General features: G+C 57.7%; 1 protein-coding gene across 1 annotated transcript in view; it reads left to right on the top strand.

The window, feature by feature from the left end:
• WBP4 (WW domain binding protein 4) overlaps positions 1-17,720 on the top strand; it is a 28,498-nt gene that overhangs the window by 6,694 nt on the left and 4,084 nt on the right. The window contains exons 4-8 of the mRNA XM_076056580.1: positions 2,156-2,285; positions 4,301-4,789; positions 6,115-6,149; positions 9,186-9,249; positions 14,858-15,111. Coding sequence (XP_075912695.1) covers positions 2,156-2,285; positions 4,301-4,789; positions 6,115-6,149; positions 9,186-9,249; positions 14,858-15,111 — 972 coding nt within the window. The remainder of the gene's footprint in view (positions 1-2,155; positions 2,286-4,300; positions 4,790-6,114; positions 6,150-9,185; positions 9,250-14,857; positions 15,112-17,720) is intronic.

Here is a 17,720-nt window from a genome sequence, read left to right on the forward strand (position 1 = left end):
CTCTCCCCGTGTCCTCCCCCGTGTCTCCCCGTGTCTCTCCCCGTGTCTCTCCCGGTGTCTCCCCGTGTGTCTCCCCGTGTCTCTCCCCGTGTCTCTCCCGGTGTCTCCCCGTGTGTCTCCCCGTGTCTCTCCCCGTGTCTCTCCCCGTGTCTCTCCCCGTGTGTCTCCCCCCATGTCTCCCCGTGTGTCTCCCCGGGTCTCTCCCCGCGTCTCTCTCCGTGTCTCTCCCCGTGTCTCCTCGTGTGTCTTCCCTTGTCTCCCGTGTGTCTACCAGTGTCTCTCCGTGTCTTCTGTGTCTCGCTGTGGCTCTCCGTGTCTCGCTGTGTCTCTCCGTGTCTCCCCGTGTGTCACCCACCCACACCACCCACCCCCCTATCCAGGCCTCATGAGTTGTCACCCTGGATCAGCTCCCCCCCTCTCACCCCCCCTCTCCCTCTCACCCCCCCCCCTCCCGCTCACCCCCCCCCTTCTCACCCCCCCTCCCTCTCACCCCCCCTCCCCCTCACCTCCCCTCCCTCTCACCCCCCCTTCTCACCCCCCCTCCCACTCACCCCCCACCACTCACCCCTCTCTCCTGCTCACCCCCACCACTCACCCCCCACCACTCACCCCCCACCACTCACCCCTCCCCGCCGCTCACCCCCCACCTCACCCCTCCCCACCACCCCCCCACCACTCACCCCCCACCACTCACCCCTCCCCGCCGCTCACCCCCCACCACTCACCCCTCCCCACCACTCACCCCCCACCACTCACCCCACCACTCACCCCCCACCACTCACCCCCCACCACTCACCCCTCCCTCCCACTCACCCCCCACCGCTCACCCCTCCCCACCACTCACCCCTCCCCACCACTCACCCCTCCCCACTACTCCCCCCTCCCCACCACTCACCCCTCCCCACCACTCCCCTCCCCACCACTCACCCCTCCCCACCACTCCCCCCTCCCCACCACTCACCCCTCCCCACCACTCACCCCCCACTGCTCACCCCCCACCGCTCACCCCCCACCACTCACCCCCCACCACTCACCCCTCCCCACCACTCACCCCTCCCCACCACTCACCCCTCCCCACCACTCTCCCCTCCCCACCACTCACCCCTCCCCACCACTCACCCCTCCCCACCACTCCCCCCTCCCCACCACTCACCCCTCCCCACCACTCACCCCCCACCACTCCCCCCTCCCCACCACTCTCCCCTCCCCACCGCTCACCCCTCCCCACCACTCACCCCTCCCCACCACTCACCCCTCCCTACCACTCACCCCTCCCCACCACTCACCCCTCCCCACCACTCACCCCTCCCCACCACTCACCCCTCCCCACCACTCACCCCTCCCCACCACTCCCCCCTCCCCACCACTCACCCCTCCCCACCACTCCCCACCACTCCCCCCTCCCCACCACTCACCCCTCCCCACCACTCCCCCCTCCCCACCACTCCCCCCTCCCCACCACTCTCCCTCCCCACCACTCACCCCTCCCCACCACTCTCCCCTCCCCACCACTCACCCCTCCCCACCACTCACCCCTCCCCACCACTCCCCCCTCCCCACCACTCACCCCTCCCCACCACTCACCCCCCACCACTCCCCCCTCCCCACCACTCTCCCCTCCCCACCGCTCACCCCTCCCCACCACTCACCCCTCCCCACCACTCCCCCTCCCCACCACTCCCCCCTCCCCACCACTCCCCCCTCCCCACCACTCACCCCCTCACCCCTCCCCACCACTCCCCACCACTCCCCCCTCCCCACCACTCACCCTCCCCACCACTCACCCCTCCCCACCACTCCCCCCTCCCCACCACTCACCCCTCCCCACCACTCACCCCCCACCACTCCCCCCTCCCCACCACTCTCCCCCTCCCCACCCGTCACCCCCTCCCCACCACTCACCCCTCCCCACCACTCCCCCCTCCCCACCACTCCCCCCTCCCCACCACTCCCCCCTCCCCACCACTCACCCCCCCCCACCACTCACCCCTCCCCACCACTCCCCCCTCCCCACCACTCCCCCCTCCCCACCACTCACCCCTCCCCACCACTCCCCACCACTCCCCCCTCCCCACCACTCCCCCCTCCCCACCACTCCCCCCTCCCCACCACTCCCCCCTCCCCACCACTCACCCCTCCCCACCACTCCCCCCAGATCCGCAAGAGGCGCCAGGAGAAGCTTCAGCTGGATGAGGAGATGGGAGCGGCCTTCAGGGCCATGGAGCAGGCTGCTGCCTGGGCCTATGAGGGAGACCTCCGGCGATTGGGGGCCCTGGGGCCGCACGGTGAGGGTCGCCGTGCTCACCACCACCACGCTCACCACCGTGCTCACCACCACCACCGTGCTCACCACCACGCTCACCACCACCACCGTGCTCACCACCATGCTCACCACCACGCTCACCACCACCACCGTGCTCACCACCAGCACCACGCTCACCACCACCACCACCACGCTCACCACCACCACCGTGCTCACCACCACCACCACCACGCTCACCACCACCACCGTGCTCACCACCACGCTCACCACCACCACCGTGCTCACCACCATGCTCACCACCACGCTCACCACCACCACCGTGCTCACCACCAGCACCACGCTCACCACCACCACCACCACGCTCACCACCACCACCGTGCTCACCACCACCACCACCACGCTCACCACCACCACCGTGCTCACCACCGTGCTCACCACCACCACCACCACGCTCACCACCACCACCGTGCTCACCACCACGCTCACCACCACCACCACGCTCACCACCACCACCACCATGCTCCCCACCACCACCACCACGCTCACCACCACCACGTTCACCACCACCACCACCACGCTCACCACCACCACCACGCTCACCACCACCACCACCACGCTCACCACCACCACGCTCACCACCACCACCACCACGCTCACCACCACGCTCACCACCACCACGCTCACCACCACCACCGTGCTCACCACCACGCTCACCACCACCACGCTCACCACCACCGCGCTCACCACCACCACCACCGTGCTCACCACCACCACCACGCTCACCACCACCGTGCTCACCACCAGCACCGCGCTCACCACCACCACAACGCTCACCACCACCACCACCGTGCTCACCACCACCACCACTACGCTCACCACCACCACGCTCACCACCACCACGCTCACCACCACCACGCTCACCACCACCACGCTCACCACCACCACAACGCCCACCACCACGCTCACCACCACCACCACAATGCTCACCACAACGCTCACCACCACCACCACGTTCACCACCACTACAACGCTCTTCTCCACCACCACCACCACCGTGCTCACCACCAGCATCACGCCCACCACTACCACACTCACCACTACCACGCTCACCACCACCACCACCGCGCTCACCACCAGCACCACGCTCACCACTACCACGCTCACCACTACCACGCTCACCACCACCACCGCGCTCACCACCAGCACCACGCTCACCACTACTGCGCTCACCACCACCACCACGCTCACCACTACCACGCTCACCACCAGCACCGCGCTCACCACTACCACACTCACTACCACCACCACGCTCACCACCAGCACCACGCTCACCACTACCACGCTCACCACCACCACCACGCTCACCACTACCACGCTCACCACCAGCACCACGCTCACCACTACCACGCTCACCACTACCACGCTCACCACCACCACCGCGCTCACCACCAGCACCACGCTCACCACTACTGCGCTCACCACCACCACCACGCTCACCACTACCACGCTCACCACCAGCACCGCGCTCACCACTACCACACTCACTACCACCACCACGCTCACCACCAGCACCACGCTCACCACTACCACGCTCACCACCACCACCACGCTCACCACTACCACGCTCACCACCAGCACCACGCTCACCACTACCACGCTCACCACTACCACGCTCACCACCACCACCGCGCTCACCACCAGCACCACGCTCACCACTACTGCGCTCACCACCACCACCATGCTCACCACTACCATGCTCACCACCAGCACCGTGCTCACCACTACCACACTCACTACCACCACCACGCTCACCACCACCATCACCACCACCACCTCCACGCTCACCACCACACTCACCACCACCACCACCACACTCACCACCAGCACCACGCTCACCACTACCACGCTCACCACCAGCACCACCATCTCGCTCTGCTCCCCTTGCTCAGGAGGCTACCTGGGGCGTCTCTGTCTTGGTGTCTGTCTCTGTCTCTGTCTCGGTGTCTGTCTCTGTCTCTGTCTCGGTGTCTTCGGCAGACTCGGACTCCTGCACACAGCACGCACAGGGAGCCGGAGGGAGAGGGGTCCCGGATAAAGGGGTCCCGGATAAAGGGGTTCCGGATAAAGGGGTCCCGGATAAATGGGTTCCGGATAAAGGGGTCACGGATAAAAGGGTCCCGGATAAACGGCTTCCGGATAAAGGGGTCTCGGATAAATGGGACCCGGGTAAAGGGGACCCGGGTAAAGGGGACCCGGGTAAAGGGGACCCGGGTAAAGGGGACCCGGCGAGGGGTCCAGGGGGACCGATGGGGATCCAGAGGAAGGGGGAGAAACCGGAGGAGCCGCAGAATGTCGGCAGAGAGGAGGGGGTACTGGGAGGTGGAGGTGGAGTGGGTGGAGGTGGAGCGGGTGGAGGTGGAACGGGTGGAGCGGGTGGAGCGGGTGGAGCGAGTGGTGGCGCTGCGGTTTGGTCCATGCTGACCACGGCTGATGGTCACCCCTACTACTACAACAACACCAGCAGAGGTGGGTGGGTTGGTGCGGTGGGTGGGGTGGGTGGGTTGGTGGGTGGATGAGTGGGTGGGCGAGTGAGTGGGTGGGTGAGTGGGTGGGTGAGTGAGTGGGTGGGTGAGTGAGTGGGTGGGCGAGTGAGTGGGTGGGTGAGTGAGTGGGTGGATGAGTGGGTGGGCGAGTGAGTGAGTGGGTGAGTGAGTGGGTGGGTGAGTGAGTGAGTGGGTGGATGAGTGGGTGGGTGAGTGAGTGGGTGGGTGAGTGAGTGGGTGGATGCGTGGGTGGGCGAGTGAGTGAGTGGGTGAGTGGATGAGTGAGTGAGTGGGTGGGTGAGTGAGTGAGTAGGCCTGGGCTCTGGGTTGTTCTTCGTGCTTTTGGAGTACCTGACCCTCTGCTCACGATCATTAAGGACCTTCATGATGGTGAGCGGGCCCGGGTAAAACTACGTGGCCGGGAGTCAGAGCCATTCCCTGTACACCTTGGGGTGAGACAGGGATGTCCTCTGGCTCCCACATTATTTAACATCTATTTTGACCACGTAGTTCGTGAAGCCTTCAATAGCTGTACCGTGGGAATCTCCATTTGGTACAGATATAATGGGAGGCTGATCGATGCCCGGGTGCGGTCAAGGGATGGCTCCCTATTGCTCAACCACGTTATGTATGCTGATGATTTAGTAATAGCTGCTCAGTCAGAGGAGGCGTTGTTGGGTGAGTAGGTGAGTGGGTCGGTGAGTGAGTGGGTGGATGAGTGAGTGGGTGGGTGGGTGAGTGAGTGGGTGGGTGGGTGGGTGAGTGAGTGAGTGGGTGAGTGAGTGGGTGAGTAAGTGAGTGGGTGGATGAGTGGGTGGGCGAATGAGTGGGTGGATGAGTAGGTGGGCGAGTGAGTGAGTGGGTGGGTGAGTGAATGGGTGGATGAGTGGGTGGGTGGATGAATGGGTGGGGGAGTGAGTGGGTGAGTAGGCGAGTGGGTGGGTGAGTGAGTGGGTGGGCGAGTGAGTGGGTAAGTAGGCGAGTGGGTCGGTGAGTGAGTGGGTGGATGAGTGGGTAGGTGGGTGAGTGAGTGGGTGAGTGAGTGGGTGAGTGAGTGGGTGAGTGGGTGAGTGAGTGAGTGAGTGGGTGAGTGAGTGGGTGAGTGAGTGGGTGAGTGGGTGAGTGAGTGAGTGGGTGAGTGAGTGAGTGGGTGAGTGAGTGAGTGGGTGAGTGGGTGAGTGAGTGAGTGGGTGAGTGAGTGGGTGAGTGGGTGAGTAAGTGGGTGAGTAAGTGGGTGAGTGATTGGGTGAGTGGGCGAGTCTTGACTTTGCTCTCCTGAGTCTGATTGTTGTTGTTGTGGTGGTGCAGAAGTGCAGTGGGAACAACCACAAGGATTTGACTTGGTAACTCACTCACCCACTCACCCACCCACTCACCCACTCACTCACCCACTCACTTACTCACCCACCCACTCACTCACCCACCCACTCACTCACCCACCCACTCACTCACCCACCCACTCACTCACCCACCCACTCACTCACTCACCCACTCACCCACCCACTCACCCACTCACTCACCCACTCACTCACCCACTCACCCACTCACTCACCCACTCACTCACCCACTCACTTACTCACCCACCCACTCACTCACCCACCCACTCACTCACCCACCCACTCACTCACCCACTCACTCACTCACCCACTCACTCACTCACTCACCCACTCACTCACTCACCCACCCACTCACTCACTCACCCACCCACCCACCCACTCACTCACCCACCCACTCACTCACTCACCCACTCACTCACTCACCCACTCACACACTCACACACCCACTCACTCACCCATTTATCCACTCACTCACCCACTCACTCACCCACCCACTCACCCAATTACTCACTCACCCACTTACTCACCCAATTACTCACTCACCCACTCACCCACTCACCCACTCACTCACTCACACACTCACCCACTCACTCACTCACCCACTCACACACTCACTCACCCACTCACCTACTCACTCACCCACTCACCCACTCACTCACCCAATTACCCACTTACCCACTCACTCACCCACTCACTTACTCACCCAGTCACTCACTCACTCACTCACCCACTCACTCACCCACTCACCCACTCACTCACTCACCCACCCACTCACTCACCCACCCACTCACTCACTCACCCACTCACTCACTCACCCACTCACACACTCACTCACCCACTCACCCACTCACCCACTCACTCACCCATTTATCCACTCACTCACCCACTCACTCACCCACTCACCCACTCACTCACCCACTCACTCACCCACTCACTCACCCACTCACTCACCCACCCACTAACTTACTCACCCACTCACTCACTCACCCACTCACTCACCCACCCACTCACTCACTCACCCACTCACCCACCCACTCACTTACCCACTCACTTAAACGAGTAGTAGCTGGTGTAGCGATGGTGGTGTAGTGAACATCGCTAGCCCTGGGGGAGAGACAAAGGCGGCCGGGCGTGGTGGTGCTGGCCACCCACCCCCTCTGTGTATGCCACAGTGCCGGTAGCCTTCACAGGTAGCGCTGCTGCTACTACCAACAGCACTTGCCCCTACAGCCTGCTAGAGGATACACTGTGTGTGTGTGTGTGTGTCACTGTGCGTGTCACTGTGTGTGTCACTGTGTGTCACTGTGTGTGTGTCACTGTGTGTGTGTCACTGTGTGTCACTGTGCGTGTCACTGTGTGTGTGTCACTGTGTGTCACTGTGTGTGTGTTACTGTGTGTCACTGTGTGTGTCACTGTGTGTGTGTCACTGTGCGTGTCACTGCGCGTGTCACTGCGTGTCACTGTGTGTGTGTCACTGTGTGTGTATCACTGTGTGTGTGTTACTGTGTGTCACTGTGTGTGTCACTGTGTGTGTCACTGTGTGTCACACTGTGTGTGTCACTGTGTGTGTGTCACTGTGTGTGTCACTGTGCGTGTGTCACTGTGCGTGTGTCACTGTGTGTGTCACTGTGCGTGTCACTGCGCGTGTCACTGCGTGTGTCACTGTGTGTGTGTCACTGTGTGTCACTGTTTGTGTCACTGTGTGTGTGTCACTGTGTGTGTGTCACTGTGCGTGTCACTGTGTGTGTGTGTCACTGTGTGTGTGTCACTGTGTGTCACTGTGTGTGTCACTGTGTGTGTGTCACTGTGTGTCACTGTGTGTGTGTCACTGTGTGTCACTGTGTGTGTGTCACTGTGTGTCACTGTGTGTGTCACTGTGTGTGTCACTGTGTGTCACTGTGTGTGTTTCACTGTGTGTGTGTCACTGTGTGTGTGTCACTGTGTGTGTCACTGTGTGTCACTGTGTGTGTGTCACTGTGTGTCACTGTGTGTGTGTCACTGTGTGTCACTGTGTGTGTGTCACTGTGTGTGTGTCACTGTGTGTGTGTCACTGTGTGTGTCACTGTGTGTCACTGTGTGTCACTATGCGTGTGTCACTGTGTGTGTGTCACTGCGCGTGTCACTGTGTATGTATCACGGTCAGTGTGTCACTGTGTGTGTGTCACTGTGCGTGTCACTGTGTGTGTGTCACTGTATGTGTGTGTTACTGTGTGTGTCACTGTGTGTGTGTCACTGTGTGTCACTGCGTGTGTGTTACTGTGTGTGTCCCTGTGTGTGTATCACTGTGTGTGTCATTGTGTGTGTGTGTCACTGTGCCTGCCACTGTGTGTCACTGTGTCACTGTGTGTGTGTGTGTGTGTCACTGTGTGTGTGTGTCACTGTGTGTGTGTCCCTGCGTGTGTCACTGCGCATGTCACTGTGTGTGTGTCACTGTATGTGTGTCACTGTGTGTGTCACTGTGTGTGTGTGTCACTGTGTGTGTCACTGCGTGTGTGTCACTGTGTGTGTCACTGTGTGTGTCACTGTGTGTGTATCACTGTGTGTCACTGCGTGTGTGTCACTGTGTGTGTCATTGTGTGTGTATCACTGTGTGTGTCACTGTGTGTCTGTGTCACTGTGCGTGCCACTGTGTGTCTCTGTGTGTGTGTCACTGTGTGTGTGTCACTGTGTGTGTCACTGTGTGTGTGTCACTGTGTGTGTGTCACTGTATGTGTCACTGTTTGTGTCACTGTGTGTGTGTGTCACTGCGTGTCACTGTGTGTGTGTCACTGTGTGTGTTACTGTGTGTGTGTGTCACTGTGTGTGTGTGTCACTGTGTGTGTGTCACTGTGTGTGTCACTGTGTGTGTCACTGTGTGTGTGTGTCACTGTGTGTGTGTCACTGTGTGTGTCACTGTTTGTGTCACTGTGTGTGTGTGTCACTGCGTGTGTGTCACTGTGTGTGTGTCACTGTGTGTGTCACTGTGTGTGTGTGTGTCACTGTGTGTGTGTGTCACTGTGTGTGTGTGTCACTGTGTGTGTGTCACTGTGTGCGTGTGTACAGGGAGGCTGGGTGGAGACTGTGACTAATGAGGGACACACGTACTACTACAACACAGCAACAGGCGGTAACACACACACCTACACACACGCACACCTACACACACACACACCTACACACAGACACACACCTACACACACACACCTACACACACGCACACCTACACACACACACAGACCTACACACACCTACACCCACCTATACACCCACCTATACACACACACCTACACACAACAACTGCCAATCGCCACTAAGTGGCGGTGACGTCACCACGACACTTGTTCCAAGCTATGTGCACCTTGAGGCCACGTGAAGTGTTGAACGCCCACTGGCAGGAGGTCACGGGGCAGACCCAACAGGTGCCACGGGTCGACTGACTGAGATGACTGGCTGATGCACCACCTGTGCCCCCTACTGTGCCAACCTGCTGTGCCTTAGCCACCCGGCGCTCCGCTCGTTGTTGTGAGCGTCGCTCCTCCGCCCTCCGTTGTTGTTGGAGGGCGACTGCCTCCAACTGCCCAGTAGCGTCCTTCACGAGCCTCCTCCACAGAGGCTGATCTTGACACCGCTGGTACCGGTCATTGGTAAGTCCCCTCAGCTCCACGTCCTCCTGTACCACATCACTCCATCTCTTCTCTAGCCCGTGCCGCGCCCGTTTAGCCCCCTCGATCCGGCCGAACAAAAGCTGTTTCGGCATGCGGTGGCTGGGCATGCGGGCTACATGACCCAGCCAACGCAGCCTTGCCTGCCGGAGGAGCTCACCGATGGGACCTTGCCCAGATCTTTCAAGGATTTTTGAGCTCCTCACACAATCCAGTCTGGTTAAACCCAGGATGGATCGTAGGCAGGCCAGCCTAAATGTTTCCAACCGGCGAAGATCCTCCATTAAGGGGGTCCACGTTTCGCAAGCGTAGAGAAGGGAGGGAATGACCATGGCCGAGAAGACCTGAAGCTTAGTGTGGAGCGACAGACCAGGTAGCTTCCACACAGCGTTACGCAAACGATGAAAAGATATTGCCGCTCGACTGATTCGGAGTGAGACCTCTGCTGTTAAACTGGAGCCGGTCATAAGTACACTGCCGAGGTATGGGAAACTCTCCACTCTCTCCACAACTGCCCCATCACCGATTGGGAGTTGTGGGAGTGGAGTGTCCGATGGTACAAAATACCCAGGCAGGTGCTTAGTTTTGGTGGGGCTGATGGTAAGGCCCCACCTCTTAGTGGCACGCTCCAGTCTCAGCAGCAGCGTCTCCAACTCCTCCTCTGACTGAGCAGCTATTACCAAATCATCAGCATACATAACGTGGTTGAGCAATAGGGAGCCATCCCTTGACCGCACCCAGGCATCGATCAGCCTCCCATTATATCTGTACCATATGGAGATTCCCCCGGTATAGCTATTGAAGGCTTCACGAACTATGTGGTCAAAATAGATGTTAAATAATGTGAGAGCCAGAGAACATCCCTGTCGCACCCCAAGGTGTACAGGGAATGGCTCTGACTCCCGGCCCACGTAGTTTTACCCGGGCCCGCTCACCATCATGAAGGTCCTTAATGATCGTGAGCAGAGGGTCAGGGACTCCAAAAGCACGATGAACAACCCAGAGCCCAGGCCTACTGATGGTATCATAGGCCTTGACCAGGTCAATAAACACACACCTATACACACACCTACACACACCTTTACACACACCTACAACAACAACAACCGCCATTCGCCACTAAGTGGCGGTGACGTCACCACGACGCTTGTGCCAGGCTATGTGCACCCTGAGGCCACGTGAAGTGTCGAACGCCCGCGGGCAGGAGGTCACGGGGCAGACCCAGGTGCCACGGGTCAACTGACTGAGATGACTGGCTGATGCACCACCTGTGCCCCCTACTGTGCCAACCTGCTGTGCTTTAGCCACCCGGCGCTCCGCTCGTTGTTCTGAGCGTCGCTCCTCCACCCTCCGTTGTTGTTGGAGGGCGACTACCTCCAACTGCCCAGTAGCATCCTTCACGAGCCTCCTCCACAGAGGTCGATCTTGACACCGCTGGTACCAGTCATCGGCAAGTCCACTCAGCTCCACGTCCTCCTGTACCACATCACTCCATCTCTTCTCTAGCCCGTGCCGCGCCCGTTTAGCCCCCTCGATCCGGCCGAACAAAAGCTGTTTCGGCATGCGGTGGCTGGGCATGCGGGCTACATGACCCAGCCAACGCAGCCTTGCCTGCCGGAGGAGCTCACCGATGGGACCTTGCCCAGATCTTTCAAGGATTTGTGAGCTCCTCACACAATCCAGTCTGGTTAAACCCAGGATGGATCGTAGGCAGGCCAGCCTAAATGTTTCTAACCGGCGAAGATGGTCCATTAGGGGGGTCCACGTTTCGCAAGCGTAGAGAAGGGAGGGAATGACCGTGGCCGAGAAGACCTGAAGCTTAGTGCGGAGCGACAGACCAGGTAGCTTCCACACAGCGTTACGCAACCGATGAAAAGATATTGCCGCTCGACTGATTCGGAGTGAGACCTCTGCTGTTAAACTGGAGCCAGTCATAAGCATACTGCCCAGGTATGGGAAACTCTCCACTCTCTCCACAACTGCCCCATCACCGATTGGGAGTTGTGGGGGTGGAGTGTCCGATGGTACAAAATACCCAGGCAGGTGCTTAGTTTTGGTGGGGCTGATGGTAAGGCCCCACCTCTTAGTGGCACGCTCCAGTCTCAGCAGCAGCGTCTCCAACTCCTCCTCTGACTGAGCAGCTATTACCAAATCATCAGCATGCATAACGTGGTTGAGCAATAGGGAGCCATCCCTTGACCGCACCCGGGCATCGATTAGCCTCCCATTATATCTGTACCATATGGAGATTCCCCCGGTACAGCTATTGAAGGCTTCACGAACTACGTGGTCAAAATAGATGTTAAATAATGTGGGAGCCAGAGGACATCCCTGTCGCACCCCAAGGTGTACAGGGAATGGCTCTGACTCCCAGCCACGTAGTTTTACCCGGGCCCGCTCACCATCATGAAGGTCCTTAATGATCGTGAGCAGAGGGTCAGGTACTCCAAAAGCACGAAGAACGACCCAGAGCCCAGGCCTACTGATGGTATCATAGGCCTTGACCAGGTCAATAAAGCAGAGCTGTAGGTCTTGTTGGAATTCCCTACACCTGTGCTGTAGCAGACGGACAGAAAATATGGCATCTGTGCAGGACCGCCCTTTCCTGAAACCGCATTGGGGCTCCGCAAGCCTCTCCTCAGCGTGCCTGGCAAGGCGATGCTGAATAATCCTTGCCAGGACCTTTCCCGGCACACTGAGGAGTGAGATCCCCCTGTAGTTGTTACAGTCTGTGCGGTCCCCCTTCTTAAAAAGGGGAACCACCAGGGCATCCTTCCAATCCTGCGGAACCCGTCCAGTGGTCCAGACTGTTGTTATGATGTCATATAGGGCAGTCTGTGCACAAACGCCACCCTCCCTCAGCATTTCTCTTGGGAAATCATCTCTGCCTGCTGCCTTTCCTGGTCTCAGACTCCAGATCGCCTTCAATACTTCCTCAGCAGATGGCACCTCAGCCAGCCACTCACAGGGGGTGACTTCTTCCAATATTTGAGGCACCGCAGCCTCAGCAGGGTCATCCTCACTTTGTGCCACGATGTTTTCCTGGCTGAGGGAGTTTCCCTCCCCCAGGACCTCACAGAAATGCTCAGCAAATCTGCGAACCTGTTCGTGGGGGTCGGAGATTGGATCACCGTTTTTTCCCCTAATGATGGTAATAGGTGTGGCGCTGCAGGTTACTTTTTTGATGGAGTTAAATAGAGATTTGTGATCACGGGCCACTGAGGCAGACTCCATCTCCTCAGCAACCCGCGACCACCACCCATCCTTGCAGCGCCTCACGGCTCTCCGAACCTCCGAGCGAAGGCTGCGGTAAGCCTCCTCATTCTATGACGTGGGATTCTGTAGCCGATGACAGTGGGCCTGTCGCTTTTTCTCAACCATCCTGAACACCTCCTCTGTCAGCCAGGGTCTCTGGGGAGGTCTGGACCGCGTACCCAAAGCAGCCATTGCAGCTGCATGAGTCACAGTCCTAAACCTCGCCCATTTACCCTCAACATCAGGAGGAGTCGGGGACGATGCCAATCCCAGCCGCAAGCGATGATGAAATTCTCGCTTGCAACTTTCATCAGATAACTGAGACCAGGCCACTTTATGTTGGAATGGGGTCCTGGGTGTACACCCACCACCGGAGTGGAAGAATGGCAGGCGCATCTTACAGATGACTAGTCGATGGTCAGAGGGCAGATCAGCTCCACGGTAGGTCCTGGTGTCAAGGACATGGGCTCACATTCGCTGGTCCGTCACTATGTAGTCCAGCAGATGTTCTTGCTTGGACCCGGCATGCATCCATGATGTTGTGTGGATGCGCCGATGCCGGAACAGCGTGTTGGTAATTACAAGTCCATGGGCTGCACAAAAATCTAGCAGCCTCCTACCGTTGTTATTGAGCTGATCTGGCCCATGCCCTCCAATCACTCCAGACCAGGTGCCAGTATCATGACCAACTCGGGCATTGAAGTCACCCAACAAGATGACTCTATCCCGAGGGGCCACTTTAGCCAGCACCTGTGACAGGAGGTCATAGAAGGCATCTGACTCATCGGCTTTGCCTGCATCCCTCCACGGATGTTCATCTTCGGTGGGGGCATAAGTAACCACGACCACCACACACACACCTACACACACACCTACACAGACACATGCTCACCTGTCACCCCGTGTCTCTTCCTGTCTCTCCGTGTCTCTCCATGTCTCCCCGTGTCTCTCCGTGTCTGTCTCCCCGCGTCTCCCCGTGTCTCCCCGTGTCTCTCCGTGTCTCTCCGTGTCTCCCCGTGTCTCCCCGTGTCTCTCCGTGTTTCCCCGTGTCTCTCCGTGTCTCCCCGTGTCTCCCCGTGTCTCCCCGCGTCTCCCCGCGTCTCCCCGTGTCTCCCCGTGTCTCCCCGTGTCTCCCCGTGTCTCTCCGTGTCTGTCTCCCCGTGTCTCCCCGTGTCTCCCCGTGTCTCCCTGTGTCTCTCCGTGTCTCCCTGTGTCTCCCCGCGTCTCCCCGCGTCTCCCCGTGTCTCCCCGTGTCTCCCCGTGTCTCCCCGTGTCTCTCCATGTCTGTCTCCCCGTGTCTCCCCGTGTCTCCCCGCGTCTCCCCGTGTCTCCCCGTGTCTGTCTCCCCGTGTCTCCCCGTGTCTCCCCGCGTCTCCCCGTGTCTCCCCGCGTCTCCCCGTGTCTCTCCATGTCTGTCTCCCCCGTGTCTCCCCGTGCCTCCCCGTGTCTCACCGCGTCTCACCGCGTCTGTCCGTGTCTGTCTCCCCGTGTCTCCCCGTGTCTCCCCGCGTCTCCCCGCGTCTCCCCGTGTCTCCCCGTGTCTGTCTCCCCGTGTCTCCCCGCGTCTCCCCGCGTCTCCCCGTGTCTCTCCATGTCTGTCTCCCCGTGTCTCCCCGTGCCTCCCTGTGTCTCACCGCGTCTCACCGTGTCTGTCCGTGTCTGTCTCCCCGCGTCTCCCCGTGTCTCCCCGTGTCTCTCCGTGTCTGTGTCTCCCCGCGTCTCCCCGCGTCTCACCGCGTCTCCCCGTGTCTCTCCGTGTCTCTGTCTCCCCGCGTCTCCCCGTGTCTCACCGTGTCTCCCCGCGTCTCCCCGCGTCAGAGTCTCGGTGGGAGCGTCCGCGTGATTATGCGGAGACACCGGGAGACCCGACGCAGGAGACACCGGCGGACACAACAGAGACACCGGCGGACACAACAGAGACGCCGGCGGACACAACAGAGACACCCGCGGACACAACAGAGACACGGGGAGACACGGAGGAGACACGGGGAGACACGGAGGAGACACGGAGAGACACGGAGGAGACGCCGGGAGACAAAGACCGACCTGGCAAGGCTCGGATACTCTTTGTGGTAAGGAGAGTTTTGGCTGAACGGACCTATAGGTGGGACGGTGATGAGAGTGTGGTGTTTTTTGTTGTTGTAAGTTGGTGGTGGTGGTGGTGGTGTGTGTGTGCACATACACACAAAGACAAAGGTCCCCCGTGTAGCCTCTAGCAGGCTGTAGGGGCAAGTGCTGTTAGTGAGTAGTGAGTAGCAGCAGCAGCGTCTATGAAGGTAGACACAGACAAAGGTCCCCCGTGTAGCCTCTAGCAGGCTGTAGGGGCAAGTGCTGTTGGTGGTAGCGAGTAGCAGCAGCGGTGTCTATGAAGGTAGACACAGACAAAGGTCCCCCGTGTAGCCTCTAGCAGGCTGTAGGGCCAAGTGCTGTTGGTAGTAGCGAGTAGCAGCAGCAGCGTCTATGAAGGTAGACACGGATGCAGTGAGGGAAAAAAGTATTTGATCCCCTGCTGATTTTGTACGTTTGCCCACTGACAAAGAAATGATCAGTCTATAATTTTAATGGTAGGTTTATTTGAACAGTGAGAGACAGAATAACAACAAGAAAATCCAGAAAAACCCATGTCAAAAATGTTATAAATTTATTTGCATTTTAATGAGGGGAATACGTATTTGACCCCTCTGCAAAACATGACTTAGTACTTGGTGGCAAAACCCTTGTTGGCAATCACAGAGGTCAGACGTTTCTTGTAGTTGGCCACCAGGTTTGCACACATCTCAGGAGGGATTTTGTCCCACTCCTCTTTGCAGATCTTCTCCAAGTCATTAAGGTTTCGAGGCTGACGTTTGGCAACTCGAACCTTCAGCTCCCTCCACAGATTTTCTATGGGATTAAGGTCTGGAGACTGGCTAGGCCACTCCTGGACCTTAATGTGCTTCTTCTTGAGCCACTCCTTTGTTGCCTTGGCCGTGTGTTTTGGGTCATTGTCATGCTGGAATACCCATCCACGACCCATTTTCAATGCCCTGGCTGAGGGAAGGAGGTTCTCACCCAAAATTTGACGGTACATGGCCCCGTCCATCGTCCCTTTGATGCGGTGAAGTTGTCCTGTCCCCTTAGAACAAAACACCCCCAAAGAATAATGTTTCCACCTCCATGTTTGACGGTGGGGATGGTGTTCTTGGGGTCATAGGCAGCATTCCTCCTCCTCCAAACACTGCGAGTTGATGCCAAAGAGCTCCATCTTAGTCTCATCTGACCACAACACTTTCACCCAGTTGTCCTCTGAATCATTCAGATGTTCATTGGCAAACTTCAGACGGGCATGTATATGTGCTTTCTTGAGCAAGGGGACCTTGCGGGCGCTGCAGGATTTCAGTCCTTCACGGCGTAGTGTGTTACCAATTGTTTTCTTGGTGACTATGGTCCCAGCTGCCTTGATCATTGACAAGATCCTCCCGTGTAGTTCTGGGCTGATTCCTCACCGTTCTCATGATCATTGCAACTCCACGAGGTGAGATCTTGCATGGAGCCCCAGGCAGAGGGAGATTGACAGTTCTTTTGCGTTTCTTCCATTTGCGAATAATCGCACCAACTGTTGTCACCTTCTCACCAAGCTGCTTGGCAATGGTCTTGTAGCCCATTCCAGCCTTGTGTAGGTCTACAATCTTGTCCCTGACATCCTTGGAGAGCTCTTTGGTCTTGGCCATGGTGGAGAGTTTGGAATCTGATTGATTGATTGCTTCTGTGGACAGGTGTCTTTTATACAGGTAACAAGCTGAGATTAGGAGCACTCCCTTTAAGAGTGTGCTCCTAATCTCAGCTCGTTACCTGTATAAAAGACACCTGGGAGCCAGAAATCTTTTTGATTAAGAGGGGGTCAAATACTTATTTCCATCATTAAAATGCAAATCAATTTAGAACATTTTTGACATGCGTTTTTCTGGATTTTCTTGTTGTTATTCTGTCTCTCACTGTTCAAATAAACCTACCATTAAAATTATAGACTGATCATTTCTTTGACATTAGGAGACCTCCTTTGCCAGTAACAAGATATAGTAATAGGTTTTACCTTTTTAACTGGCACAAAAACTGACACCTTTATTCAAGGCATTGTGTTTGCAGTAACCACAACACAAGCAGTCAAAATGCAAACAAAAGGAGACAACTCTGATAATAATATTGGCACTGTCCTTGAATTTGATTGGTCCACACCCGAGACGGCTTTTCTTAGAGCCCTTTAGTCTCTCCACTGGTGTTGGACCAGAAGACGCCAAAAGGCGTACAACTCAAAAACAGCGCACCATCAGAGTATTGAGGGCTCGGGGTGAGCATTTACATTATGAGACCTCCTTTGCCAGTAACAAGATATAGTAATAGGTTTTACCCTTTTTACCCTTTTAACAGGGTAAAACTTATTACTATATCTTGTTACTGACAAAGGAGGTCTCATAATGTAAATGCTCACCCCGAGCCCTCAATACTCTGATGGTGCGCTGTTTTTGAGTTGTACGCCTTTTGGCGTCTTCTGGTCCAACACCAGTGTGAGACTAAAGGGCTCTAAGAAAAGCCGTCTCGGGTGTGGACCAATCAAATTCAAGGACAGTGCCAATATTATTATCAGAGTTGTCTTTTTTGTTTGCATTTTAACTGCTTGTGGTTATTGCAAACATGATGCCTT

This window comes from Petromyzon marinus, chromosome 76 (genome assembly GCF_048934315.1).
Source record: "Petromyzon marinus isolate PM22_M1 ecotype Great Lakes invasive population chromosome 76, UKy_Petmar_22M1.pri1.0, whole genome shotgun sequence".
NCBI classification, from domain to species: domain Eukaryota; kingdom Metazoa; phylum Chordata; class Hyperoartia; order Petromyzontiformes; family Petromyzontidae; genus Petromyzon; species Petromyzon marinus.